The 27,387-nt window shown below is 37.7% G+C and overlaps 2 protein-coding genes across 3 annotated transcripts in view; one reads left to right on the top strand and one right to left on the bottom strand.

Moving 5' to 3' along the window:
- The window catches only part of MAIP1 (matrix AAA peptidase interacting protein 1), a 9,260-nt gene extending 2,791 nt beyond the window's left edge, over positions 1-6,469 (bottom strand). For both annotated transcript variants that reach the window (XM_021702716.1, XM_021702717.1), the window contains exons 1-3: positions 5,991-6,469; positions 1,167-1,238; positions 643-769 (exon numbers count right to left, since the gene is read on the bottom strand). In XM_021702716.1, coding sequence (XP_021558391.1) covers positions 643-769; positions 1,167-1,238; positions 5,991-6,431 — 640 coding nt within the window. In that variant the 5' untranslated portion in view covers positions 6,432-6,469. The remainder of the gene's footprint in view (positions 1-642; positions 770-1,166; positions 1,239-5,990) is intronic.
- Positions 6,461-27,387, top strand: TYW5 (tRNA-yW synthesizing protein 5). Its single transcript, XM_021702718.1, has 8 exons — positions 6,461-6,842; positions 12,882-13,036; positions 17,460-17,529; positions 20,380-20,424; positions 21,465-21,602; positions 23,339-23,426; positions 23,818-23,934; positions 27,007-27,387. Exons 1-8 carry the CDS (start codon positions 6,765-6,767, stop codon positions 27,261-27,263), a joined length of 948 nt encoding a protein of 315 aa, XP_021558393.1. The 5' UTR covers positions 6,461-6,764; the 3' UTR covers positions 27,264-27,387.

Genomic DNA, 27,387 nt, shown 5'->3' with positions numbered 1-27,387 from the left:
AACTGCCTTGGAAAGTATGTAAGCAAAGGTCAGATCTCCTCTGTGCCTGGCACATAATACATTTGCGAATATTTGTAGAAGAAATAAATGAGTCAATACATTTTTAGGATATGCTACAGGGAAAATGTACGCATTGGACAAGGAGAAGAACCAGATAACCACTAAAGTTCCTTTCAACCTTTTTCATTGTCTCCAAACAAATCCAATTTGGGAGTTCCACAGTTAGTCTTACTTTCAAAAAAGTCTTTAACTGATATTTACTTTTTCTTTTACTCCTTACTCCTTCTATTTAACATACAGCTGGACGTTTAAAATGCTGAATTGTTTCCTTCAAGTTATGAAATCTGAAACACAAATATTTTCTGTTTGAGACATGATAGCAGCCTTAGACAATTTTCATCAACCTAAGTGACGATGCTGTCTCTTGTGAATGAAATAATAGTAGAGGAAGGTCCTAGATAGAAGGGTTTAAGTTATTATCTTATCTCAACTCTCCCAGAGTTAGGTCTTAAAAGAAAGAATGTATTATTTTCCCTGAAGTCTGCTTGTACCAAAAAAACTCCACTATTTCATGATGATCCACTACTTTAGCTTATCTGGGCAATTACATATCATTTAAAGTTGACTATGCTCTAGCATTACCTTTCTCATCATAGTAAATGGAGATGTCTCCTGTTGATGTGTATACAATTTCATCTATGTCAGCAGCAAGGGCATTTTTATGGTTGTCAGGTAGTGAAGTAACCTTTTCCTTCAATACATGGAGCACCTAAGTATGGAAAAAGCAAACCATAGTTCACCTGTTGAATTTTCAAAAGCCTTTCAAAAAGCAGATGAATTCTTTGCCAGTTGTTAAATTTACTACCATATTTACTCATATTCAAAAGCAAGGCTGAAAGGCATCAAATTATTCAATAGGTAATTCCTAACAGCACATTCAGTATAAAGACAACTGAAAGAGACATCGTATTTACTTACTTATTCCTTAAGTAGCAAGTCATTCTATGCTTTTATATGACCCGAAGTACCCAAAAGTAAAGATACAGGGATTCTACTTTAGCTGATGGCACACACACTACTTTTACGCATGAATAAGGGTAACATATTATTCTACTGCAGGAGAATAATACATCTATTTTTAAAGGAAAATTAAAAGTATACTTTACCTCTTTGGCCACAAGTTCTTCCAATAGATCAAATTTACATTGTGACAGTAACTTGGACACATGAGCAAAAGCCTTAAAAAAAAAAAAAAAAAGTGGAGAGAGGCTGGTAATCATTATTTCAAACACCATGCAAAATACCATACAATGTACAATGCTCATATTTAAATAGCTTAGTATCACAAAGACTATTTTATGATAAAGGTGATAAACAATGTCAAATACTATGATATCACTGTTAGGCATGACTCCTTCAGAGTTGGTTGGCTTTTCTCTTCTCATCTGGCCTTCCCACATTGACAATAGTGTATATTGTCAGTTTAATAAACTGTCAATTATGTACCCACTCTCAGGACCAGGGAACGGATGGAGTGTACACACACATCAGCTCCTCAATAAAAATCCTCCTTAGATTTCCTTTTAAAATAATGAAGTAATCATTGTTATTACCGTAATGACCATTATATGACACCCCCCTCTTAACCATGAACACGAAGAATTTGAGAAGCAGTGCAATCTAGATCGTACTGGGAGTCTGGAGATTTGGGTTGCAATCTGAACCTCATTAAGATTGGTAAGGCATGTTTGGAGAAGTGGGAGAAAAGATAACGAGTTGACAGTCTAAGTGGATGCCAACTTTGAAGTATGAGATCCCACTGTAAAGTAGGGGGCAACCAACTGCACTCTGTACTCCATATTCTTAGCAGTGAGAAATGAAACTGTTAGAAGACTCCACCTGTCTTCAAGGAGCTTTCAGCCTACTTGAGAAGGGAGGCAAGTAAACTGACAAGTTCAAGAATTATAACAGGGGTAGGAACAGGATGACCTGAGCAGAAGAACCACTGAAGCCCAACTGGGAGCACCAGGGAGGGCCTCTTAAAGGAAGTAACATCTAAGATGAAATCTGAAGAACTGGCAGGACAAGGAGGATGCACAGGCATGTCAGACAATTACTGTTTGGAATGGGATGTTATGGGATTAACAGTGTTTCCCCCAAATTCATATGCTGAAGCCCTAACTCCCAGTATCTCAGAAGGTGACTATATTTGGAGACAGGGTCTTTAAAAAGGTGATTAAGTAAGATGAGGGTGGGCCTTAATCCAATCTGACTAGTGTCTTTGTAAGAGGAAATTCTGACACACAAAGCACCAGGGGTACATACACACAAAGGAAAAGAACCCACATGAGGACACAAGACAGCCATTTGCAAGCAAAGAAGAGAGGCCTCAGAAGAAACCAAACCTGCCAATACCTGGATCTTGGACTTCCATCCTCCAAAACTGTGAGAAAATAAAGCTCTGTGGCTTCAGTAACCCAGACTGTGGTATTTTGTTATGCCAGCTCTGGCGAACTAGACAATAATAGAGTTGAATTTTGAGAAAATGCATATATCCAAATGGATTCAAGGACCCCTTGCAAACACTTTAGGGGCCCGAGGGTCCAGAGACATTATATATATTAATAAGCCTTCATGTGAGGAAGATGGGTGGTGTTTAGGTAAGAAGAAACAAAGACCACAGTGATCATGGTGAAACCCAACCATTACCTAGTTTGTATGAACAAGGTGTGATGTTTGGGGGCCAAACAAAGATCCCACCTGAGCAAATTATCTGATAAGATAATAACGAACCATTAGGAGGCTGCTCTGACAAGGTTTTGATAATACAGGATTGTCTAACCCAAAGAGGCTTCTAGGAAATAGCCCTCTAAAACATGCAAGCAGGATACAGGAAAATAAACACTGTATGATTAATGTGGTTTGATGGCAGTTAACAGGGAAGATAGATCTATGCACATATCAATAGTGCGATACTGTGATAGAAGAAAATATACATTTGTTCTTCGTTCTGATTCCTGGCCCCTTTCAACCATACCTGAGTTTAGGCTAATGAGGTGACTGCTGTCAGAAGAACCAACCATGTGATTAGAGGGTTGGAATTTTCAGCTCCACCCTCTAGACTTCAGGGAGGGTAGGGGGGGATGGGGATTGAATTAATCATCAATGGCCAATGATTTGATCCATCATGCCTACATAAAAACCCTAAACAAAGGGACTAGGAGAGCTTCCAGGCTGGTGAACATGTGGAGGTGCTGGGAAAGTGGAGTGCCCAGAAAGCATGGAGGCTCCACACCCTTCCCACATCCTTTGCCCTATACATCTTTTCCATTTGGCTGTTCCTGAATTGTATCCTTTTTAATAAACTGGAAATACCAAGTAAAGTGCATTCCTAAGTTCTATGAGCTGTTCTAGCAAATTATCGAACTTGAGAAAGGAGATGTGGAAACCCCTAATGTATAACTGGCCAGTCAAATGGAGGCCCCGACTTGTGATTAGAAAGTGGAGGCAGTCATCTGGGACTGAGCCCTAACCTGTGGGGTCTGCATTAACTCCAGAGAGTTAGTGTCAGAACTGTTGTAGGATGCCTTGATGAGGCCTTGATGACATAGGAGTGTCTAACCTAGAGAGGCTTCTAGAAAATAGCCCTCTTGTTCATAGAAAAGGCTAAAACTTGCAAACAAGGTATGTAAGAAAACACACAGTATATGAAGAATGTGGTTTAATGGCAGTAATAGGGAAGATATCATATGTTTTATGTACACATTAATGGAAAGCAGGGTCTGTGGCGCTAATAAAGCTTAGCATTGGACCACCTATTTCCCCAGCTCATGTGATGAATAAAAGCTTGACTAGATTGTACTTAACCATCTCAATTTCTAGTGACTAGAGGACCAAGACTGCTTGTAGACTGGGTCACAGGACAGTGCTCACAATGCATCCTTGAGCCAACTGTTTTATCATCTGTAAAGGAGTTAGACTAGAATGATGATCCTTAAGATGCCTTTTTGTTTTCATGTTCTCTGATTAGAAAAAAATCTGAATGAACATGATCTAATGATAACTTGATATTCATAACCCAAGATAACATTTTATTGCTTGGAGGTTAGCTTAAGGAGAAAGGGCAAGTGAAGCCCATGAGAGTAGATAAACTAGCTAATGTTTCCACACCAGATTATTCCTAAACGCTAGAATTATACCCATGCAAAAAAAGATACAGTTGCATTAAGAGACCCAGTAGGGAGAAGGTTTTTGGCCATGTTCTTTTAAATCTTAGGTCTTGAAGAACTGATTTGCTTGATATAAAAGGTACGTTAAGTAACCAACGGTTTTAGGGAATAGATAAATATTTGCCATGGATGACCCAACATTCCTTTTGAAAATCACAGTGGTTAAATGCACAAAAACTGACTTAGATTAGGCAAAACTGTATACACACTGGCTGATTAAGGGGTGGAGATATTACTTAACAGCAAGGGGGAGGGCTAAAACAGCTAACAGCTAGAGAAAGGATCAGAGAGTGGCTAAAAAGTGTTCCATGCTCCTCTGTGTTCAGAGGAAACGGGGCCTAAGGCCTGATTCCTGCCCATGGAGGGGAGAGGATTTCATTCCTTATTGACATATAAAATGAGCTGGTACAGTCATATAATGTTATAAGGTAGACAAACTCGCATATCATGAGTGAGCATTGTGGATAGTAAAATCATGCCAATTTACCTCTGCATGAACAAAAGATTTTGAGAACTGACACGAGCAGAGGTTTACCTCTTATAATGCTATAAGTCAAGCTTGCCCTTTTCTTTTTAATTTTTTTATAAACATATAAGGCAGTCAAGAGTTGACTCAGGGAAGCAGGACACTGGACACTGGTTCCTACCAGTGTCCAATGTCAATCAATATTGACATTGATTATATAAAGCTGGAAACAATTTATGACTGACGGGTCACACAAATAAATATAAATGGCTGTGTTTACAGAAATAATCTGAAATAAATTAGGAATAAACATATCAGTATCAGTATACAATCAGTATTGTGAAATGATTACACTAATAGCATAAGTTTAAGGTATATGGCAGTATGAACTGGGAAATAAACTATGACTTCTATTTATCAACAGTTCTGAAACGTTTGGGAATGATAAACTCTTGAAGGAATTCAAAAGAAATTTATAGATGGGCTTTCATCCTAGAAAAATGCATGTACACACAAAATCCGTAAATAATCTCAGGACCCAAAGTGACCATTGTGTGGCAAGGGTAAGGCAGGGTATTACCAGTCACTCGGAAAGAGACAGAATAGGCAGGAGGTCAGGGCTATGAATCACCAAAGGCTACTTCTCTAGGTGCAGGGTGCTGTGCACTTATCAGCGACCAAGCTGTCTCAGCAAATTCTTTGAAAGGGGAAAACTGCTTATCTCTAGGTTATTCTTTAAAGAGTATGATGGGGAAGGATTGGGGAGTAGGGAGATGGGCAAGGAAGCTCTACCAAATAGCTAGCAGGAAGTTTTGTTTTTCTACCAAAATTACATTATTGCACTATGAAAATACTATCTTATTTACTCTTCAATCTTATCTACTCATTCATTTATTCAACAAACATTTGTGTAGTGCCTACTGCGTGCCAGGCAGTGTCTTCTTAATTTTGCAGAAAACCCCGTTCAGAAAAGATAAAGCCATGCAGCTTTTAAATGGCAGAAATGGGCTTTGAATCGAATCCATTTCTATCGGATTCAAAACCTGTAGAGCGGAAAAAGAAATCAGGGGACTTCACCCTGGTGTCTCAATCGGACCCCTCCTCCTCGGCGACCATGCAAACACAAGCAAAAACTTAATTTAAGTCAAGAAGTAGCCAGAGGGCTCTGTGTCTGGGTCACTACCCACTTTGGATAACTTGGGACGGAGGGAGGAAAACTCACCGCTAAACACTTTGCGCGTAACAGCTGAATGCATGAGAGGCTAAGTGGTCAACCCCAAGTAAAATAAACAAACCTGCTTCGCTCCCTCAGAGAATTCTGCGATGCTGAACTCTTGGTCGAAATAGGCCCAGATTAGGAAGGCGTAAATTCGAGTCCGAACCCAGTTGATGGGGTTGGAGAATCCCAGAATGATCATCTTGGTTTTCTGGCGCTGCTGGGGCTGCTCCTCGGCGCTGTAGCGGCGCCGAGGGTAGACAGGGAAAGCAGAGAGGGCGGCGGGGAGTCCCGGAGGGCTGAGCAGGGGACGCTGCGGGCCCCGAGCGAGCAGCGCCGAGGCCCAGGTGACTCGAGGAAATGGGGCCGCTCCGGAGCCGAGGCGGCGGCGGCAGAAGCAGCAAAGTCCAACCAACGGTGGCCTCCCCCCGGCTCCACCGGGAGTCCGGGGTCGAGCGGCCCCAGCGGACAGCGGCGGAGAGAGCAGCAAGCGGGGCAAAAGACGAACGGCCAGCGCCATTTTTACGACTTTTCACCCCAGTCCCTGTCTGTGCTGTATCCAATGAAAGTCGGTGGGAAACCGGCAGAGCGGCATCCGGAGAGAGAGAGACTAGTGAGTAAAGGTGACCTGCTGCTGCCACCTCTGGTGAGTCAGCCCCATTCCGGCTCTCCAGCACGCAACTCAAGTAGAGGCCTTTTAGCCCCGGGTCCAGCTCTCCGACCTGCCGCGCTTGCGAGTCCGTCGGTCCCGCGGACCTTTTCTCTCCGGCTGGTGTTTCCGGGCGGATGGCATGCTGAGGGACGTGTCAGGCCACGGTTTCCAGGACTTGGAAGAGGGCGGGCGTGAGCGACCATGGCCTGGCAGAGTCTACCGGTACCTCGGCTTGAGGGCGTTTCGCAGGAACAGTTCATGCAGCACCTCTACCCGCAGGTGAGGGCCTCCCTACCACTTGGGCGGCTCCGAACTGGTTTCTCGAGACCCAGGTTATGGGGAGGAGGCAGCGGGCGGCTGAAGATGGTTGGCTGGCTCTGTGGCTAGGGGAGAGGGCGCATGGGGGATGTCGAATGGATCATCTGTTAAGTTTGCCAGAGAGAACAGCTCCACGTTTCTGGGGAGCAGGATGATAGCGGAGAGCTGAGTGCGAGAAACGGCTTGCCTAGTAAGCACTGCTCGCTGCGAAGAGTGGCCTTTCTGGGACTCTCTTACGCTGTCTCCTTCCGTTACTGTGGCAACGAAGGGAGATTTCCCACTGCCACCCCATCTTGCATCGGGTTTCCTAAAGTTTAAAGGAGGTTTCACCGCCCCGCTGGTGGCGCAAAAGGTGCCTGTTAGTCTACTCGAGTTACTTGATTCAGAAGAGCATTTTTTCACTGCACTGAGCCAAAGGGGAAGCGATGGGAATCCCTCAGGAAACTTCCACCGGTCTTGGATTCTAACTAACCTGGGTTCTAATTCAGACGTTGGAAGCTCTTATATGTGTAATTCGAACCTTAGTTCTTTAAGAGAAAAACTCAAGAGGAAAATATTAAAGAGAAGTATTTTTACTTGCAGTGCTTTGTAAGGGAACCCATACTTCAGAGAAACTGAGACTAAGAGCCCAGCAGATATTTAAAGAAAAAAATAACGGACAAGGTTATAGTTAGTATGCTTATGGTTGAACTCCTCTCTCCCCGCAATTTCACTTGATATTTACAAGGTGGTCATAGAGCTACAGTTCTCAGTATTAAAGAAGCAGGAATGAAGTGGGTTTTTTTTGGGAATTAGCAACCTACAGAGAGGATCTAAGCCTTCATTTATTTGTGGGTCTAGTGCTGGTTGGTTTGTTGTTGCACTCCCCACCCCCACCTCAGTATGTGTTAATATAAGATGTTTGCAGAGCACCACTGTGGAGATCCACTGTTGTATGTGGAAATGCTTTGTAAGATGCATGGCAGAGGGTATTTTGTCATGTAATCTTCCCAGGCAAGACAGATAATATGTCACAGAGAAAGCATCACTAAGTTTCATAAACTGGAAAATTGCAAACAACACTCTGGTCACAATGTAATAAAATTAGAAATTAATGAAATTGGAAAACAAGATCTTTCTTTGGAAACACTAAAGAAAATCTACAAGGGGGCATAGGCTTCATATTTTTAACATGTTTTAATAGTTAACAGTGTGATATAGGTGCATGAATAGATAGACCAGAGAAATAGAACCAAAAGTCTGGAGATCTACATATATTCAGAAGTAAATTTCCATTTATATGGAGATTTAGTATGTGATAAACACGGTATGTTAAGAATCACTGGCGCAAAGGAACTTTTTTTTTATTATTATTATGTTGTTAATCACCATACATTACATCATTAGTTTTTGATGTAGTGTTCCATGATGCATTGTTTGCGTGTAACACCAAGTGCTCCATTCAATATGTGCCCTCTTTAATACCCATCACCAGGCTAACCCATCCACTCACCCCTCTCCCCTCTAGAACCCTCAGTTTGTTTCTCAGAGTCCATCATCTCTCATGATTCGTCTCCCCCTCTGATTCCCCCCATTCATTCTTCCCCTCCTGCTATCTTCTTCTTCTTCTTTTTTTTTTTTTTTAACATATAATGTATTATTTGCTTCAGAGGTACAGATCTGTGATTCAACAGTCTTGCACAGTTCACAGTGCTCACCATAGCACATACCCTCCCCAGTGTCTATCACCCAGCCACCCCATCCCTCCCACCGCCCACCACTCCAGCAACCCTCAGTTTGTTTCCTGAGATTAAGAATTCCTCATATCAGTGACGTCATATGATACATGTCTTTCTCTGATTGACTTATTTCGCTCAGCATAATACCCTCCAGTTCCATCCATGTCATTGCAAATGGCAAGATTTCATTCTTTTTGATGGCTGCATAATATTCCATTGTATATATGTATGTATATGTATATATATATACACACACCACATTTTCTTTTAAATAAATGGTGCTGGGGCAATTGGATAGTCATTTAAAAAATGATAAAATTAGATTTATATCTGACACCATACACAAGAGTAATCTCTAAATGGATCAGAGACGCAAATATAAAGTGAAACTACACAGTACTAGAAGAAAACATAGGTAAATTCCTCTATAATGTAGGTCTGTGGAAGGGCTTTCTAACTATGACTGAAAATTCAGGTGTAGTAAAAGATTAAAATTTGAATACATAGAATACAAGCTGGAAAAAAAATATTGGCAACATGTTTCATAAAAGGGCCATAGAAGCCCATGTATTTAAGAACTTTTAAAAATTAAAGGGGTGGGGTGTGAAAGGCCAAAAGTCTGATAAAATGTGAGCAGTTGACCAAAAAAAAAAAAAAAAAAGATAAAATGACCTCTAAACATGAAATGGTGTTCAACTTTACTCATAAGAGAACCTCAAGCCAAACTGATATTCCATTTCTTATCTATCATTGGCAAAAAATCAGAAGGCTGATTTTTAAAAATACTACTGTTGGTGAGGCTGTGAAGGAACTGGCACTCTCACACTTTATGCCAAATGGTACAACTCTTGTGGGGGGGGAATTTGGTGTATCTAATGAAACTGTATATATGTTTACTTTATGATCCAGCAGTCCCACTTTTAGGAGTTTCCTTTGAGGATTAGTGCAAATAACCTAAAAAAAAAAAAAAAACTATGGGTGCCTGGGTGGCTCAGTTGGTTAAGCGACTGCCTTCGGCTCAGGTCATGATCCTGGAGTCCTGGGATCGAGTCCCGCATCAGGCTCCCTGCTCGGCAGGGAGTCTGCTTCTCCCTCTGACCCTCCCCTGTCTCATGCTCTCTCTCTCTATCTCATTCTCTCTCTCAAATAAATAAATGAAATCTTAAAAAAAAAAAAGTGTGTAGAGTCCATGAAGTTCAACACATTAAAAAAAAAAAAAACTATGCATAGGAGAGTGATTGATTAAATTGCTCATTTACACTGTGGTGTACAAAGCTGTAAAAACGAATGAGAAGGGCGCCTGGGTGGCTTAGTCGTTAAGGGTCTGCCTTCGGCTTAGGTCATGATCTCAGGGTCCTGGGATCGAGCCCCACATCCGGCCCCACATCGGGCTCCCTGCTCGGCGGGAAGCCTGCTTCTCCCTCTCCCACTCCCCCTGCTTGTGTTCCCTCTCTCACTCTCTGTCAAATAAATAAATAAAATCTTTAAAAAACAACAACAACAAAAAAGAATGAGGAAGATAACCTGAACTGATAGCAGTGATTTCCAGGATATGTTTTGAAATTAAAAAAAAAATCAAATTACAAAAGAAAATACATAACATGCCAACTTTTTGTGAAAAAAAGAAGGGGAAATAAAGAAGTATATATGTTTTTGGTCTCTTTGGGGAGGGGGGTGTGGAAAAAAGGAATGATAAGCCAGAAATGAGACTGGTTATCTATAGGGGATGAGTGAGTATGAGGTGAAAGAATGTGGCTGGGGTGACCTTTTTGTATAGTTTTGACTTTGGGGATCACATTAATATTTTACATTCTAAAGTAATAGTAATAATAAAATTAACAAGGATGAGGATGATTAAAAAACCCAAAACTCAAATATAAAATATAAAAAAATAGTAAGTAAGAGGGAGGAAGATAAGTAACCCAAGTCACTTTTGAACACAGTACATATTGTATATCCTCAGTCTAAAGACAAAAAAAACTACAAACAAATACTGAACTCTAGTTAATAGACTTGCTTTTTATAGTGATGTGACTTAGCAATTGTGAAAGTACTTACTTTGAATTTATTCAATTGATTAAACATTGAGGATAATAGGAACGAGGTTTCTCATTGTTAGGAGAAAGGAGTTACGAATATATAAACAAAAATTAAAATGAGTCTTGTGGTATAAGATCAGAATTGAGGTATCAGTATTAGAGGTATTATGGTTCGTTCATAGATACATCCATTAAGTGCATGTGTGTGTGTGTATGTGTATAGTATATACATATGCTTGGAGAGAGAGATAAATAGATATGGTATATACATATGTGGGGTGGGGGTGTGTGTGCATGCGCACACATGCGTATCTGGGAAAAGGGGGAATAAGTATACACAGACTTCCACATATTTCCTAGCCCTGTCCACTAAGAAGGCCTAGAAGTAATGATACCCCAATAGCAATGAACACACCTAACACCCAGATCATGGTTTTAAGTAACATACCCTTTAAAAGAAACCAGAGCTGCTTGAAGAAATGACTGTAGGGCTGGGATGGAAAGAGTATAAAAGGATTCTGGATTGTGTTTTCTTTGCTATGAAGTAAGGAAGTGTTCAGGTAAAAAGTCACAAGAGCCAGCTTGATTTGGATCCTACTGGCCAAATCTAAGATAATTTGAACATCAAAATTATATCAGTAGATTATAACCAAGTGAATAAAGTTAATGGAGATAAATAAATAAATTAGCTCATTTTGACATCAGAAAGCCAACTAATGTAGAAGATGATGGAGTTTTTAAAAACCATAATTTTTGTGTTCATCATAGCAATACTTAATTCAGGGAGGAATTACCAGTTGATCAAAATTAACATCACAAATAATAGGGCAAAATATCATGTGCTACCTGATGCGTTGCACTGAGAAGGACACAACATTGCTTCTTTGGTACATTCCTTCTAAAAATGCATAACCTGAATCTAATCATGAAGAAACATCAGATAAACTGAAATTGAAAGGCTTCCTACAAAATAACTGGCCTGTACTTTTCAAAAACATCGAGATCATGGAAGAAAAAGGCTGACGAACTGTTCCATATTAAGAGACATGGCAACTAAATGCAATGTGGCATCTCAGAAATGGGAAAACAAAACAAAACAAAACAAAAAGCAACTATAAGGGATATTATTAGGACAGTTAGCAAAATTTGGATATGGACTGTGAAGTCGTAGTATTATATCAGTGTTAAATGTAATTTTGATAATTATTCTGTGACTATGTAAGAAAATGTCTTTGTTCTCAGGAAATATACTCCAGTTTTTGGAGATAAAGGAGTATGATGTCAGCAATACCTTGAAGTAGTTAAGAAAAAATTTAATTATTTTTAATATGTTCCTCTCTATACACAACATAGAGTGAGAACAAATGATAAAGTAAATGAGGCAAATGTTAAATTAACAGTTGGTGAATCAGAGTAAAGGGTATATGGGAGTTCTTTGTTCTTGCAGCTTTTCCACAAGTTTGAAATAGTATCAAAATAAAAAGTTACAAACAATATTTGACTATAAAATACAAATTTTAATCATTTATATTTTTGTCATAAATGACACTTGTGAAAATGCCTTTTTTTAAAGATTTATTTATTTGTGAGAGAGCGCAAGTGTGAGGGTGGGGAGGGCAAAGGGAGAGAGAGAATCTTTTTTTTTTTTTAAAGATTTTATTTATTTGATAGAGAGACACAGTGAGAGAAGGAACACAAGCAGGGGGAGTGAGAGAGGGAGAAGCAGGCCTCCCGCCGAGCAGGGAGCCCGATGCGGGGCTCGATCCCAGGACTCCGGGATCATGACCCGAGCTGAAGGCAGACACTCAACGACTGAGCCACCCAGGCGCCCCGGGAGAGAGAGAATCTTGAGCAGACTTGCCGCTGAGTGCTGGAGCCCAGATGTGGGGCTCAATCCCATGATCCATGAGATCATGACCTGAGCTGAAATCACGAGTCAGATGCTCAACCAACTGAGCCACCCAGGCACCCTGAAAATGCTTTAAATAATGTTCAGATTTCTTGTTCTCAGCTAGTAATGGTACTCCTGTTTCATTTGGTTTATTTTCCTAATGTTAAAATTTTGTTCTATTACATTGATGCTCTTCCTGCTTTATAGCATGAATTGTCAAAGGTTTGAGTTTGAGCATCTTAGGATCAAGAATCATTCCTTAATTGTTTTTGTCCTTCTATTGCCAAATATAACTCCAGATATATTGTTCATTTTCCCTAATTTTTTGTTGTATATTTTTCCCCACTTACAGAGAAAACCCCTAGTGTTGGAAGGAATTGATTTGGGGGCATGCACAAGCAAATGGACAGTGGATTACCTGAGCCAAGTTGGAGGGAGAAAAGAAGTAAAGATTCATGTTGCTGCAGTTGCCCAGATGAACTTCATTAGTAAGAACTTTGTATATAGGTATTTTCTTCTGAGGTTTACTCTGGGACTACAAATAACTTACTTTAAGCCTTGAAAATATTTTTGTATTATTATACAAAGACCATATGGCATTTGATCTTTTGGCTACTTTGATACAGTCATGGAATAGCTTGCTAATTTTTAAAGAATAGCTTTTAAAAGACAAGAATTCTGAGTTTACACAGTTATATAAAAACATTTGCAAAGACCATTTTTTTCAAATAAGGTATATGCCTGATACCTTCTGGAGCTATGGAAGGAACTGGATTTCTGTAACTGGAGTTAGAGTACCTCTAACGTTGGGTGTGCTATACTCATTCAGTGCTTCATTAATTAATTGATCCTACCTCATTAGTAATTGTTATCTAGAGTAATGAATTCTGAAGTTTTCCTTCATAACCTATTTTGATTTTTAATGCTCTTATTTTTAGAAGATTTTCTAATTTGTAATTATTGTGACAGAAGTGTAAGGCCATGTTTTCTTTTTCTGCTCTCTCCAGAAATAAAGGACAGGTAGTTGCTATGTTTGGTATAGTTTTTCATCAACTTGGATAGTTTTAAAAAAATCATACTAAATTTTCTCTTTTGACAAAATAACCTTAAATACTTTTAATTTCCCTTGTGGTTGTCACTTTATGCTTTGGGATATCTTAAAAGTAAGTAAGATAGTTAAAAGCTGTTGAGTGTCCAAACTTGAAAGTTTTAAATGTTGTAATCTTATAGATGTAATATGTTATTTATTCCCATGTTTCATTAAAAATGTTAAAAAACAAGGGCGCCTGGGTGGCTCAGATGGTTAAGCGTCTGCCTTCGGCTCAGGTCATGATCCCAGGATCCTGGGATAGAGTCCTGCATCGGGCTTCCCGCTCCTTGGGAGCCTGCTTCTCCCTCTGTTTCTCTCTGTCTCTCATGAATAAATAAATAAAATCTTAAAAAAAAAAATGTTAAAAAACAAATATTTATATTCTGCACGTGCAGTTTCCAGTAAACTCAGTCTATTAAAAAACCATGTAGTTCACAAAAGACTGCTTTTTAAAGAAAGATGGTTCTCACTGTTCCTTCCAGAGTTTAGAGATGAGTTAAACAGAGCTTCTAATGTCCAGAGCCATTCCTTTCTCATTAGAGTTTTCCAAGCTCATATAGCAGCTTGCCAAAGCATTTCTCAGTTTTTGATCCTTTGAATATTCACCATTATAGTTTTGGTTTTTAATAGGCCGTGAATTGAGTTTAATTGCCACAAGTTTTTCTAAGTGTAAGAACTTTTCATTTTTTATTAAATCAAAAAGGTGGATGAAAGTGCTGGAATGATGAACGTTTTTAAGCCGGCAGTTAATGATGTTTATTTTCCAGAGAGTCCAAAGCCATAACAAATGGGTATTGAAACTTCATCTTGAATTGCTTTGCTGTTTTGTCGTGTTCCATAAACTTCTCAAAACTTGTTTTTGAATCACATACATTATGTAATAGTTCCTATCCCAGCTTTCTCCAGGCCTTTCACGAGAGCTACTAAAGAGTTGCAAGATTATTTTCTTAGTGCAAGAAAAAAATAGATGTAGTCATTTTTGGCAGTTACCAGGGAGTAGGAAAGAAGGGAGGCATCTAGGTCAGAAAGAGTCTAGAAAGGAATAAATCCTACACACATATATCATTGTCATCACTTTAGTTTAAGGTTGCATTTCTGCTTATTAAATATTTGAAGAGCAATACATTTCCAGGTCTTAGCTTTTACTTCTTTCTTCTTGGTGGCTATCAGTGTTCTTCCAGACTCAGGGTACTATGAGTGAGAGGAGTATTGTGTGGTGGAAGAATAGTGTTGGTATTCTTCTGGTCATAGATTTAAAGAAGTAAATCAGTCTGACTTTTAATATAGCTCTATTTAACTGCTTCTGTCTATCACATCATCTAATTCCTTTCATCATCCTGCTCTTACTATTTATTATACTTTTATTAATCCTGATCTTGATTTTGCAAAGCAGCTTTTGCAAATGGGAAACAGGACACTGAAGATTATTTTTTCTTTTTCTTAATGTTGGTAACCACTTTCATGCTGCTGAAGGGTACATTATCATTGTTGTTAACCCCACCATTTGTCCTTTACTGAGCACTTACTATATATCAAGTACTGTGCCATGCATCCTAGATTTAATTTAGAAAGGCTGTGAGGTAGTTTTTTTTGTTTTGTTTTCAATAATTATACAATTGAGAAAATGGAGGCTTAAATACATTAAGTAACTTACCCAAGATCATATAGCTTGAAATAATGGAACCAAATTTATATCCAAATTTGCCTGACTCCACAGAACCCATGATCCTAACCCTTCTTTGATACTACCTCCCTTACTGGTCTGTTACCAGTCCAGACTGATGGAACTTAAATAGCAGATGTCCTTCTTTTTGAAACATGCATGGGATAGATGGAAACCTTGAGTCTAAGGAACTTCCTAATTCACACCTTGTTCCCCCCTCTCTCAGAAGCTCTGACAGGCACCACTACCTAAGGAAAAAGATTGCTGAGGGCACCCAAGTTCTGCTTCTCTGGATTGAGTTACTCTATTTGCCCTGTTCTTATAAAGGTCTTGAAACACTTCTGAGTTTTCCCTAGTAAAAAGATAAGCCTAGGCAACTGCACCAATTACAGGGGTAGCTCTGTACCTGAGAGGCTTCCATATTTTCCCCAAACTCTTCAAAGTTGCTTTGGTAGGAATGAAGGGTCTATGGTGAGGTCAGAGATGGAAAACATTGCATAGGAGGATGCCAAGTAAATTTGTTGATATAATTAGCTAGAAACTGTAGTAGCAAATTGGTCTGAGCAGATGGCAGACTCCTTTCTTCTCTCTTGCAGTGCTCACTCTTATACATAATCATCAGCAATGTCCTCAAGTTCAGATTGACATTCGCGCCCACAGGACCTATTAGTCCATAATCTGGCATCAGATTCACTTAGCTTTACAAAAGGATACAAGGCAGGAAACTATATTCTAGCAGTATAGTATCAGTGGGAGTCCTTGTACCAATCCAGGAGCCATTTTTTGGTTCACCAAGTGACAGCTTAATTGCAAGGGAACAAGAAAGACTATAAAGATGGGTATAGAAACACCTTAGCTAAATGAAACCACATAGTCCACAGAAACCAGTGACATGAAATGGCCCATGAATTTAGCATCTAGGTTCCTCCAAGGGACAAACTCAATTACAAGAGTTACACCACACACAGGGAAGCCATATCTTTTGCTTCTTAACAAATATTTATAATCCACTCATCAGCCTCTCAGTCCAGACATAGTTCATCAATTAGGGGTCATTTTTTACAATAAACAATGTTAACTGATATCACAGGTGACCTTCCACATTTATCTTTACCCAGTAGGTTTCTACAAAAGCACTGCTAGGAAAAGGTAAGCCCAAGGTCATCTTATAGAGAAGGAGAAAGGGTTTTTGCTAACCCTTTCTCCCCATTTCCTCAGTACAGATTTAAAGTGGAAAGATATTTGGTGGTAAGAGTGAAAAGACTAAAAGAAAAAAAGGAGAGAAAAGACTACTACTCTTAATCAGAGGTTTGGAGGCTGGAGTGCAATGGGGGTTGGGTGGAGAGGCTTTTGACCCAGATGCTTTTGAGGACTTCATTGTCTTGATGTTACTGTTATCATCTTCATGTAGGGATCAGTACTTTTGCTTCTAGACTGGTGAAGGGACAGGATGGGACCCAGAGAAATGGTAGCCCTCCAGGCTCAATAGTGAGATAAAAGGAAACGAACTGCTTTTGTGATGTTCAGCCCCGTTTACCACAAGGGAAGGAGATAGCCATTTGAACAGAAATGTTGAAGAAGAATAAAACTTGGTCACTTCCCTGAATTCTCCTTGAGGTATTCCTCAGAAGCCTTAAAATGACAGAGTGGTGAAGGAGATTGAGAGCAGTGTTGTGGGCTTCTGTTTTCTGTGGTAGTTCCAGAAGGCAGGAAGATCAGTGAGAGAGTGAAGGAGTTGATCTTACTGGATCATTTACCTACTATCTCTTCCAAAGTAGCACTTAGTAGTTTGTCCCATTTCTCAGTCACAAGACTTGTTTTGCCATGACACTTGAAGTAGCACATTTGAAAGTTTGTGTATATCCAGAGGTAACCAGATACCATAGAAACATTTTTCTAACAGTAACTTGGAATAGGAGGGTATTGACATAAGGATTCATCTGTCCCATAGATTTAGAAGTCTTTAATTTTTGAAATTATAATTTTAGACAATCTAGGTCAAATAAGCATACTGCTAAATGAATTTTGAAAATTTAAAATTCCACATAATAGATTATAATAAAATTATGGCTATTGTAAAACAGAAGAGCATATACAACTCCAAAAAGCCTATATATAGTGATAAGGGTATTACTAGTTGACTTATTGAGTCCAAGGCTTCTTTGTCTTTATTTCAGAACTTTACCTTTTGATAAGTTGGTTCAGAGGGCAGCTGAAGAAAAGCATGAAGAATTCTTTATTTCAGAGGTAACTGCTTTGAACATATTTTCTTTAGAAAGCATTAATATGTATATACTAGGTGGATTTTCTTATACAAGAATATTAGATATACAAGAGCTGTAGTCTTCTCTGATAGCTGTTTTTAAGGTTTGGTTGTGTGTGCCAGTAGATCTAGTTTTGCTATTTATTAGATCTCAAACTTTGGCCAAATTATTTTTCTGTACCTCAGTCTACTCATCTATAAAATAGGAACAATAACAGTACCTGTTTGATAAGGTTTTTGTGACAGTTAACTAAATAAAATCTGTAGAGTACTTAGCACAATGCCTGACATGTGGAAACTACTTACTAAATGTTAGCGATAAATGATAACTTTCTTTGAAAATGCTTTGGTCTGGGGCACCTGGGTGGCTCAGTCAGTTAAACGGCTGCCTTCAGCTCAGGTCATGATCCCAGGGTCCTGGGATTGAGCATCTGGCTCCCTGCTCGGTGGGGAGCCTGCTTCTCCCTCTCCCTCTGCTGCTCCCCCTGCTTGTGCTCGCTCTCTCTCAAAAAAAAAAAAAAAAAAGAAAAGAAAAGAAAATGCTTTGGTCTGATATTCGGTTCAAATGCTGAAGGAGAACTTTATTTTCATATCTTATTGACTGTTAGACTATTTCTATATTTTATTATTGTTATTAATGTGATTTCTGTTGTATTTGCTATAACATTTGTTCAGGATTAAATGCAGAAGAATTCTACTTATTTACATTATAATTCAGTTTTTGTTTTTTGTTTTTTTTAAGATTTTATTTATTTATTTGAGAGAGAGAGAGAATGAGAGACAGATAGCAAGAGAGGGAAGAGGGTCAGAGGGAGAAGCAGACCCCCTGCTGAGCAGGGAGCCCGATGTGGGACTTGATCCCGGGACTCCAGGATCATGACCTGAGCTGAAGGCAGTCGCTTAACCAACTGAGCCACCCAGGCGCCCTTTTATAATTCAGTTTTAATTCAATTTAAATATCTTGAGATAAAGCATTGAGGCTTATATATAAATACATTTTTTAAAAATTCACGGTTATCTCAAAAGCACATTTTAAAAATAAACTGCTTTTTAAGCTTTGAATAAAGCTGTTGTCTGCATTTGAGCCAGCCAGGCTGGTGGCCAGTTTGGTAGTGACAAGTGCTGCCTGCTCACAGTTGTTTCAACAGGTAGTGGTCACATCAGATTACCACCAGGATCCCTCCAAACTCTGCAGGTCTGTGATTCTGTGGTATGATAAGATTGTCTACTAAAACTGATTCCATTAACTATACCTGAACTAACAGTGTATATTCATCTTATTTATATACTTTCCATAATCTTTAGACGTAAATCCTTTATCTTGTCTCTGTTTCTCTTACTTCACTTGACATTTCATGGCTATTTACATCTGTGCTGCTCATTACCCTTGGACAGGAAAGTTTCAAAGGGCAACTGACTATACATGTATATTTACATCTTAAAATTATGGAAAGTATTTCAGTCTTTCAGGAAGCAGGTGTTAAGATGGAATTAGGAGTGCAAATAGGTTTACTGGGGAGTAATACCCCTGAAAGGAAAGAGAAGGATTGGGTAGGGGGAAGCCATCAGACAGTGACCTAGATCTGACGGACTCTCTGCCAGCTCACTGTGGAACTCCTGAGCAAAGACTGCCTGTTAGAGGAGTGCTGTGTGTGTTGGCAATGCCTAAGCCTTTTACTGTCTTGCTCAGTCATTGGTTGGGGCTACCCCAAGAAGAGCATGACCTTGAAAGGCTGAGGTAGACCTGAAAGAATTAATGGCTGGCAGCCATAAGTTAATCACACTCTATGCAACTAGCAATGAATTCTTTCTTAAAGGGGTTCTGAGCAGTGCACCTCTGTGTCTGCCCATGAATTTTTTTTCCAATCCTGAAACATTAGAACTGGTAGAAAACTCTTAGAATTTTGAAGAGCATACTTTGAAACCTATTTAGCCAATAATAAATTTATAGAAATTATCTGGTATTACTTAAAAATATAAAAACACTGGATCTGAGAGTAGAGTTAAATTTTTGGTCATAGATTTATAATACGTTGTTAAGGTAAATAACATGGATTTTTGAATTTTGTGTTACAATGGTCAGTGTAGGTATAAAAGAGGCAGAATTCCTGAGTTGGCTTGCCCTTGTGCTTGACCCACTATCTCAGTTCTCTAATTCTTAGAGGAAATGCAGGCAACAGTAGTGTTTTATAATTCAAACAGTTCTCTCTTATAGCTACTCGGTGAAGGATAATTGGCAGTTTTTTTAAGTATCAACATGAATTTACTACTCTAAAATGACATTTTTTTTTTTTTTGAAATGACATATTTCTAACTCCTACATGAGCTGATTTTAAAGGATTTGGCTTGAAAATTTATATGACCAGTGGTAGGCTTAACTTGATAAAATGCAGTGTTCCAGATTTTTTTAAAATGTATTACTGAAATTTTAATTATCATATTTATCTCCTATTCTACATTTGCATTATATTAAGTTTGTTATTGGCCTCAACAATACCTTGAGATCATGTGTATTATACAAATGAGAATTCTTTTAAGTCTTATTGTTAAGAGTCTAAATGACTTAAAGTCTGAATTAAGCATTGTGTTTTAGATAGAGTAGGTATGTGTTGCCTTTCATATTTATATAATATTTTATGGATCCAGTCATTATTACAAGCAGCCTAATAAAGACATTTCTTCATATGGCCACCAGAGAGCATTAGCAGAAAGGGTAAGAAAACGGAACTGTTTCAAAAACAACTGGGTTAGATTTTACAACTCATTTCCTTCCATCTTTATTTTCTATTATTTTTACATGAATATTTATGTTACTTTTCTTTGGGGTGTTTAAGGATGAGAAGTACTACTTACGGTCACTTGGGGAAGACCCTAGAAAGGTAAGAATTCTGAATGTAAAACAAAGGCTTAAAACCTAATGGATGTATATATTTTAAATTGGCACTGTAGTTTTTATACTTATTGCCTGACATATGACCTGTTTCATCTTTTTCCCATTCTTTTCTCAATGATTTCTGCCCTTGAATAAGAAAAATTATTAGGGGTGCCTGGGTAGCTCAGTCGGCTAAGTGGCCACTCTTGATTTCGGCTCAGGTTATGATCTCAGGGTCCTGGGATCAAGCCCCGAGTCAGGCTCTGCACTCAAGCAGGGAGTCTGCTTGAGGATTTTCTCTCTCTCCCTCTGCCCCTCCCCTGCTTGCATGCACATGCTCTCTCTCTCTCCAATAAATAAATGAATCTTTAAAAGAAAAAATGAAGTAAAATTATTAAAAGTTGATTAGTTTTTAAGTAGGACCATAGTATTTTAGTGTTTAAAGTCACTCTAATCTTTACACAATTAAAAAATCCTTTCTACTATATTTTACAGATGGCCATTCAGCTCATAAAATATAATCTAAAATAATTATTAAAATACTGAATAATTCAGTAATACAAGCTTTGACATGTATTCAGAGTCAAATTAGTATGGCTGCATTGTTAAGGAATGGTCCCTAAAATGATAAAGATTCTGTTTTTTCCTTTTCTGTCCCCATTTAGTTCTTTGACTTCTTTTAGTCTCTTCCCTCAGTAAAACCCATAGGTTTTACATAGTTGATAATGTTCAAATTGTTGACTCCTAAATTTTAAATACTTACTATTGGAGTAGATGGCAATTGTATAAATAGGAAGAACCTATTAATGAAGCATATTAAGCTTAACCGTACTGATATTGTTGAATCTGCAGTCTGTTACATAGTCTGTTATTCCTTCATTTGAAAGCTCATGTGTTGACTGTCATCTCTTAGTAGTATTTTAAAGCAATGAACAGTTTTACCCCATTCCTCCTTAATATCATGGGCTCTGATGGCAGCCTGAGGTAAAACAAGCATTATACAAATATTGCATTATTAAAATTCTTACCATGTTTCTCTCAATGCAGGATGTTGCAGATATCAGAAAGCAGTTTCCTTTACTGGAAGGAGATATTAAGTTTCCAAAATTTTTCAAAGAGGAGCAGTTCTTTTCCAGTGTTTTTCGAATTAGCTCACCAGGATTACAACTTTGGACCCACTATGATGTATGCTACATAAATGAGAAATCTGAAGCTACAGTAGATATTTAGCATTTATAGACATAACATTTACAGTTTCAACTTTCTGTAGACTACCCTAAAGATCTTGGAGACATAATTTGCTGAAACATGAGATTTGAAAACAGAGTGCTCTGCAAGTTGGTGATACGGGAATAAATTATTTAACTAATGCTATAGCCTAGTTAGTTTCTCACATTTGCATTTCTCTGTGGTGGTGTTCTTGATTCGTTATATTGTGTGTGTGTGTGTTAAGTTTTATGAAGTGGTTTTTAATATGTGAAAAACGGCCACCAGATGAGGGGGAAAGTTGTACAAGTGGAAAAAGCAATTAAGGTTGTGACAATGAGGATGTGGAAATGATACACATGACTAGATGGAACTGTTATTCAAGAGAAAGGCAGAAGTTTGTGGAGAGCCATTTCCAGTTAGAAGAATTTGGGGATTTCTGAAGGTCTTAGATTATACATCCCTTGAGAATGTGAAATGTCCACTGTATCTTTGAGCACCAAGATGTATAGAATATTGTCCCTGATCATTTACTCTATGGTATTACAATTTTACTTGCTTAAGTATATGCATATAAATCTTTTAAACACATTAAGAGTATTGTATATGGTTTGGTGTTGGGTGGAGAAATTTAGGACGCTAAAGCAATACCTAATAGGTTTCTAAAGGTAATTTTTTAAAAAGCTCTAAATCAAGCTATATTAAGTTTTATAAGTGTGTTATAATTCAGCTGAGGGCCGCTTGGGAGGATTTTAACATCATAACTCTAATTAAATGAGATAGACATAAATTCTTAGTATATTTTTTAAAAGTTTTGCATAAATGATATGGTGAAAAAATGATGTGGTGACTTAAATATATTTTTAATTGTATTATGTGACTATTTTAAATTTTAACTAGTATCACTATCTAGATTTAGAAGAGAATTCCAAACAGCTTTTCTTACATTAAAAATAAGTCAAAGGAATGCCTGTTATATATAGTTAAGGTTTACATAAGAAAAGGGTTAGTAATGAAAGGAAAAATGCTTAGGTAGAAGCGATATGTAAATAATTATGAATATACCTTGCTTAGTATATATTTTAATTCCTTGGCTGAGAATTACGTAGCTCTGCCTTTTAACATTTTCCACAAAGTGTACCCTTGTGTATGCAGAAGTAGTCAAGATTACTCCATTAATAAGTACATTAAGAAAATTTGGAAAGAAAGAATTTGGAAATCAATATGCCTGTAACTAAACTATGGTTGGCCGTATATATTAAAAGAGTTTAGTGATGGTTGATTACAGCAGTACCTTGTATTTTCCCAGCACTTAATTTTTCTAAGTGCTTTCAATCTGTTGCCTAATGTTGGCCATATAGCATTCCTTGACAGATAAGGAAGTACTAACCAAGGAGAGCCTCAAATAAGTATAACTACCCTCCCTGTCATACTGGTGGGGCAAGGGCAAATAGTTCTCAGATTTCCTAATGGCTTGCCAGTCCTTCAGGAATATCTTTAATAAAGGCAGTGCTGCAGGAATATCTTTAATAAAGGCACAGTTTCATTTACAATACAAATGTTTGCATTGTTAGCATATTACTATAAATGTTTTAGAAATGTGAGTCGAGTCTTACTAAAGGTAGGATTTACATTTAACTGTTTGGAATATACCATTGGTTCTGTTTATTTAAATTTTAGATATTGCTTATCCATAAGTTCTTATTGGCCTTCAGGTAATGGATAACTTCTTAATACAAGTGACAGGAAAAAAGCGTGTTGTACTATTCAGTCCTCGAGATGCCCAGTATTTATATTTATCAGGTACTTTTTTTTTTTTAAGTTTATATTTCAAAAGTCTAGTCTATTCAGTTACTCTTCTTAGGAAACCTCTTTATTTTCATAGAAAAACATCTTAGGGCCTCTTTCTAATTATGATGTATTTGTGTTCTCCACATGTATATATGTAATGATAGGCTATATGAACAATGAAATTTTCAGATTTTCTTAATTATATTACATGGATGTCAATAGTCATAAAGGGTGGATCATTGAAAATTGTCTTAGGTTTCAGGAGAATAGTAATTGTTCTTACAGTGTGGATATAATAAATAATTGTACAGAAAAGAAAAATTTTCAAGTTTATATTTGTGATTACCTTTTAAGAAATGCTAACTTTGCTTAATCTATATTATCCTTTTTTGGAACTTTTCAGGTACTAAATCAGAAGTACTGGATATAGATAACCCAGACTTAGCTAAATATCCACTGTTTTCCAAGGCTAGAAGGTATGAATGTTCCCTTAAAGCTGGAGATGTATTATTCATTCCTGGTAAGATTTCTAGACCTCATTCATTTCCTGTTTATAAAATCTGTACTCTGTCACTCATCCATTATATGATTTTTTTAGTACAAATGTATGTTTGTTATATGTATTCTGTCCTATACAAGTTGATTTTTATACAACTGTGTATGTGTGTTTAAAGTATGCTTAAGCAAATTCTTATAAAATTAACGATCTTGCTTTTCAGAGGCAATCTATATAACATTACACTCTTATTTTATTAAATGACATCAAACAAGATACTTTGTATCTGGGAAAAGATTATACCTGGTTCTTTTTAGTCCTTTCTAAAATATTTGCATATTGGGACACCTGGGTGGCACCGTGGGCTAAGCATCCGACTCTGTGTGGCTCAGGTCCTGATCTCAGGGTTGTAAGATGGCGCCCCATGTCAGGCTCTGCACTCAGCGCAGAGTCTGCTTAAGACTCTCTCCCTCTCTCTGTCCCTCCGCCACCCCCGTCTCTCTAAAATAAGTAAATCTTTAAAAAAAAAAACAAAAAAAACTGCATATTTTAGAACTATGTCACTTAAGTATTTACCAAGAAATGGTAAATATATTTCAAAGCCAAAACAGATCAGAGATTTTATTAAATATCAAATTGTTATAATCTCAACACCTGTGATGTCTTTTGTGTGCATTTTTTTTTTTTTTTTAAGATTTTTATTTATTTGACAGAGAGAGACACAGCGATAGAGGGAACACAAGCAGGGGGAGTAGGAGAGGGAGAAGCAGGCTCCCACTGAGCAGGGAGCCCGATGCGGGGCTCGATCCCAGGATCCTGAGATCATGACCTGAGCCGAAGGCAGACGCTTAACGACTGAGCCACCCAGGCGCCCCTGTGTGCATTATTTTCTATGGTCTGAATTAGTGTCACTTAATTTCTTTGTACAATAAAAAGGGCATTAGTTGTTAGTAATTAGTGATATAATTAACATCTGTAATTATTCAGAAGTGAATACCTTAAGATTATAAAAGTCATAATTAAGGGGCGCCTGGGTGGCTCAGTTGGTTAAGCGACTGCCTTCGGCTCAGGTCATGATCCTGGAGTCCCTGGATCGAGTCCCGCATCGGGCTCCCTGCTCAGCAGGGAGCCTGCTTCTCCCTCTGACCCTATCCCCTCTCATGCTGTTTCTCGCTCCCTCTCTCAAATAAATAAATAAATAAAATCTTAAAAAAAAAAAAATCATAATTAAGATTAAAGGAGTGCATTAACAAATTCTGTTTGTATAGTTGTATTTTTCATATTTAAGTTAATATATTTTTAATCATTAATACCTCTTTTTGGGGGCACCTGGGTGGCTCAGATGGTTAAGCATCTGCCTCCAGCTTAGGTCATGATCTCAGAGTCCTGGGATCTGTCGGGCTCCCAGCTCAGTGGGGAGTCTGCTTCTTCCTCTCCCTCGGCCTCTCCCCCCTGCTTGTGCTCTCTCGAATGAATAAATAAAATCTTTAAAAAAAATACCTCTTTTTCAGTGACAGAATTAAGTAAAAAAGTATTAATAAAAATATGATGATCTTATTTGGGGCTACATTATAAATTGCTTGAGGATAAGGAACCATGTTTTGGCAATCTTTGTATTCCCCAAGGGGCCTGATACAACGTCCTTAACATAATTGATTATCTATAAAAATTTGATACATTAACTTCTTATGTTCTTTGTAAACAACCAGCACACTAGTGTTTAAATCCATTGCTATTATTTAAATTTTTTGGTTTTGTATCTTTAGAGACTGGTTAAGAGCTATGCAGTTTTCTCTTATTCTGTATACAACTTAAGGGAAAAAAAAGCGAGCCAGAAATACTTAACATTTGCATATATTTTGAAATAAAAGCAAAACCCCCATCTTTGCATTTAAATTTAACAGAATGGTTAGCTTTTTTCCTGTTATATTGAATAAGGAAAAAGATTCTGAAAGAAAGAGTAGTTAAGATTAAATCCATGTTTGAAACTAGTTTTGCAAATCAAAGTATTTTAAGCTTTTGTTTTTCCTAGAGCACTCTTAGAATGAGTTTGTTTCTAAAATTTAGCATCTTGTAAATCTTACTTTCTCCCATTCACAAGATTAAACATTTTTTGACGTGACTAGTATTTTTTTTTTAAGATTTTATTTATTTGAGAGAGAGTAGTGGCAGGGGTGGGGGAGGAGCAGAGGGGGAGGGAGAAGCAGACTCCCCACTGAGCAGGGAGTCCCACTCAGGGCTCCATCCCAGGACCCTGAGATCATGACTTGAGCTGAAGGCAGACCAGACGCTTAACTGACTGAACGACCCAGGTGCACCATTTACATGACTATTTCATCTTGGTTATATTGTGATGTTGCTTTCATATTCCTATAGCACCTATAGTTTGAAAACATTCAGACTCAACTGAAAACAAAGAAACGTTCTAGAGGAAGTGAAAAATTAATTAGCTATATCATATGATAAAGTTTATTCATCTTCTCTACCACCAAAATATTTGCTTTAGTTTTATATACTTATTGTACAGGAGCTGAAAGAAATATAAGACATTTATAAATGCATTACAAAAAGAAGTATAAAACTAAGCAGGCTACAATGAATGCAAATTTAAGCAAGTTAGAAAACCAAATGCAGCTTGAATAGGAAGTCTTTGAGAACAAAAGTACTGTGCTGAGGCAGAAAAGGTCAGAGATACTCCTCAAATGATTGAAATGTTCTGTGTATAAAAAATAAACACTTTTAATGTGGTTGTATGACTCAGGAAGTGTAAACAAGTAACAGAAAACATAGCCCCAAATTACAGAACTACAAAACAAATATAACTTTATTATGTCTTTCAAGTTAAAAGGGAAAATTGCTATTTCCAAAGGTTTTAAAAGTAGGGTTGTGTTACTGACACTTTAAATTGGTTGGCAATTCATAAAAGTTAAAATGATTCTGTTAAAAGCTGGGAGTGTGCTAACGAAGGGATCTAGTTACAAGAATTTCTTACACTGGCTATATGCAATTTGTGATATTTCACTGACATTTTGGTTTTTTTTTTTTTTTACTCTAGGTTTTATTTTTAACTTTTTTTTTTCCTTAAACTTTCTCCAGCTTTATGGTTCCATAACGTAATTTCTGAAGAGTTTGGAGTGGGAGTGAATATCTTTTGGAAGCACCTTCCATCTGAATGCTATGATAAAACAGATACCTATGGAAACAAAGATCCTACAGCAGCATCAAGAGCTGCACAAATTTTGGACAGAGCTTTAAAAACACTGGCTGAATTACCAGAGGAATACAGGGACTTCTATGCACGGCGAATGGTCTTACACATTCAAGATAAAGCCTATAGCAAAAACTTTGAGTAAATAATGAAGTGAATGCAATGAATATAAACTTTTAAATACAATTCAGCTCAAATACTGGAAAAATATAACCACATATAAATTATTTTTTAAAAGATTCATTCTTTGTTAAAATAGGAAAGAAAAC

Source organism: Neomonachus schauinslandi, chromosome 3 (assembly GCF_002201575.2).
Source record: "Neomonachus schauinslandi chromosome 3, ASM220157v2, whole genome shotgun sequence".
Taxonomy (NCBI): Eukaryota; Metazoa; Chordata; class Mammalia; order Carnivora; family Phocidae; genus Neomonachus; species Neomonachus schauinslandi.
This window is presented reverse-complemented; position numbering and strand designations above follow the sequence as displayed.

Bases quoted from the DNA above. Each gene is read 5' to 3' on its own strand.
- TYW5 (XM_021702718.1), top strand. From the start codon at position 6,765: ATGGCCTGGCAGAGTCTACCGGTACCTCGGCTTGAGGGCGTTTCGCAG. The intron at 20,425-21,464 runs GTAAGAATTCTG...CTCTCAATGCAG, and splicing joins TTGGGGAAGACCCTAGAAAG to GATGTTGCAGATATCAGAAA. The intron at 21,603-23,338 runs GTATGCTACATA...ATTGGCCTTCAG, and splicing joins AACTTTGGACCCACTATGAT to GTAATGGATAACTTCTTAAT.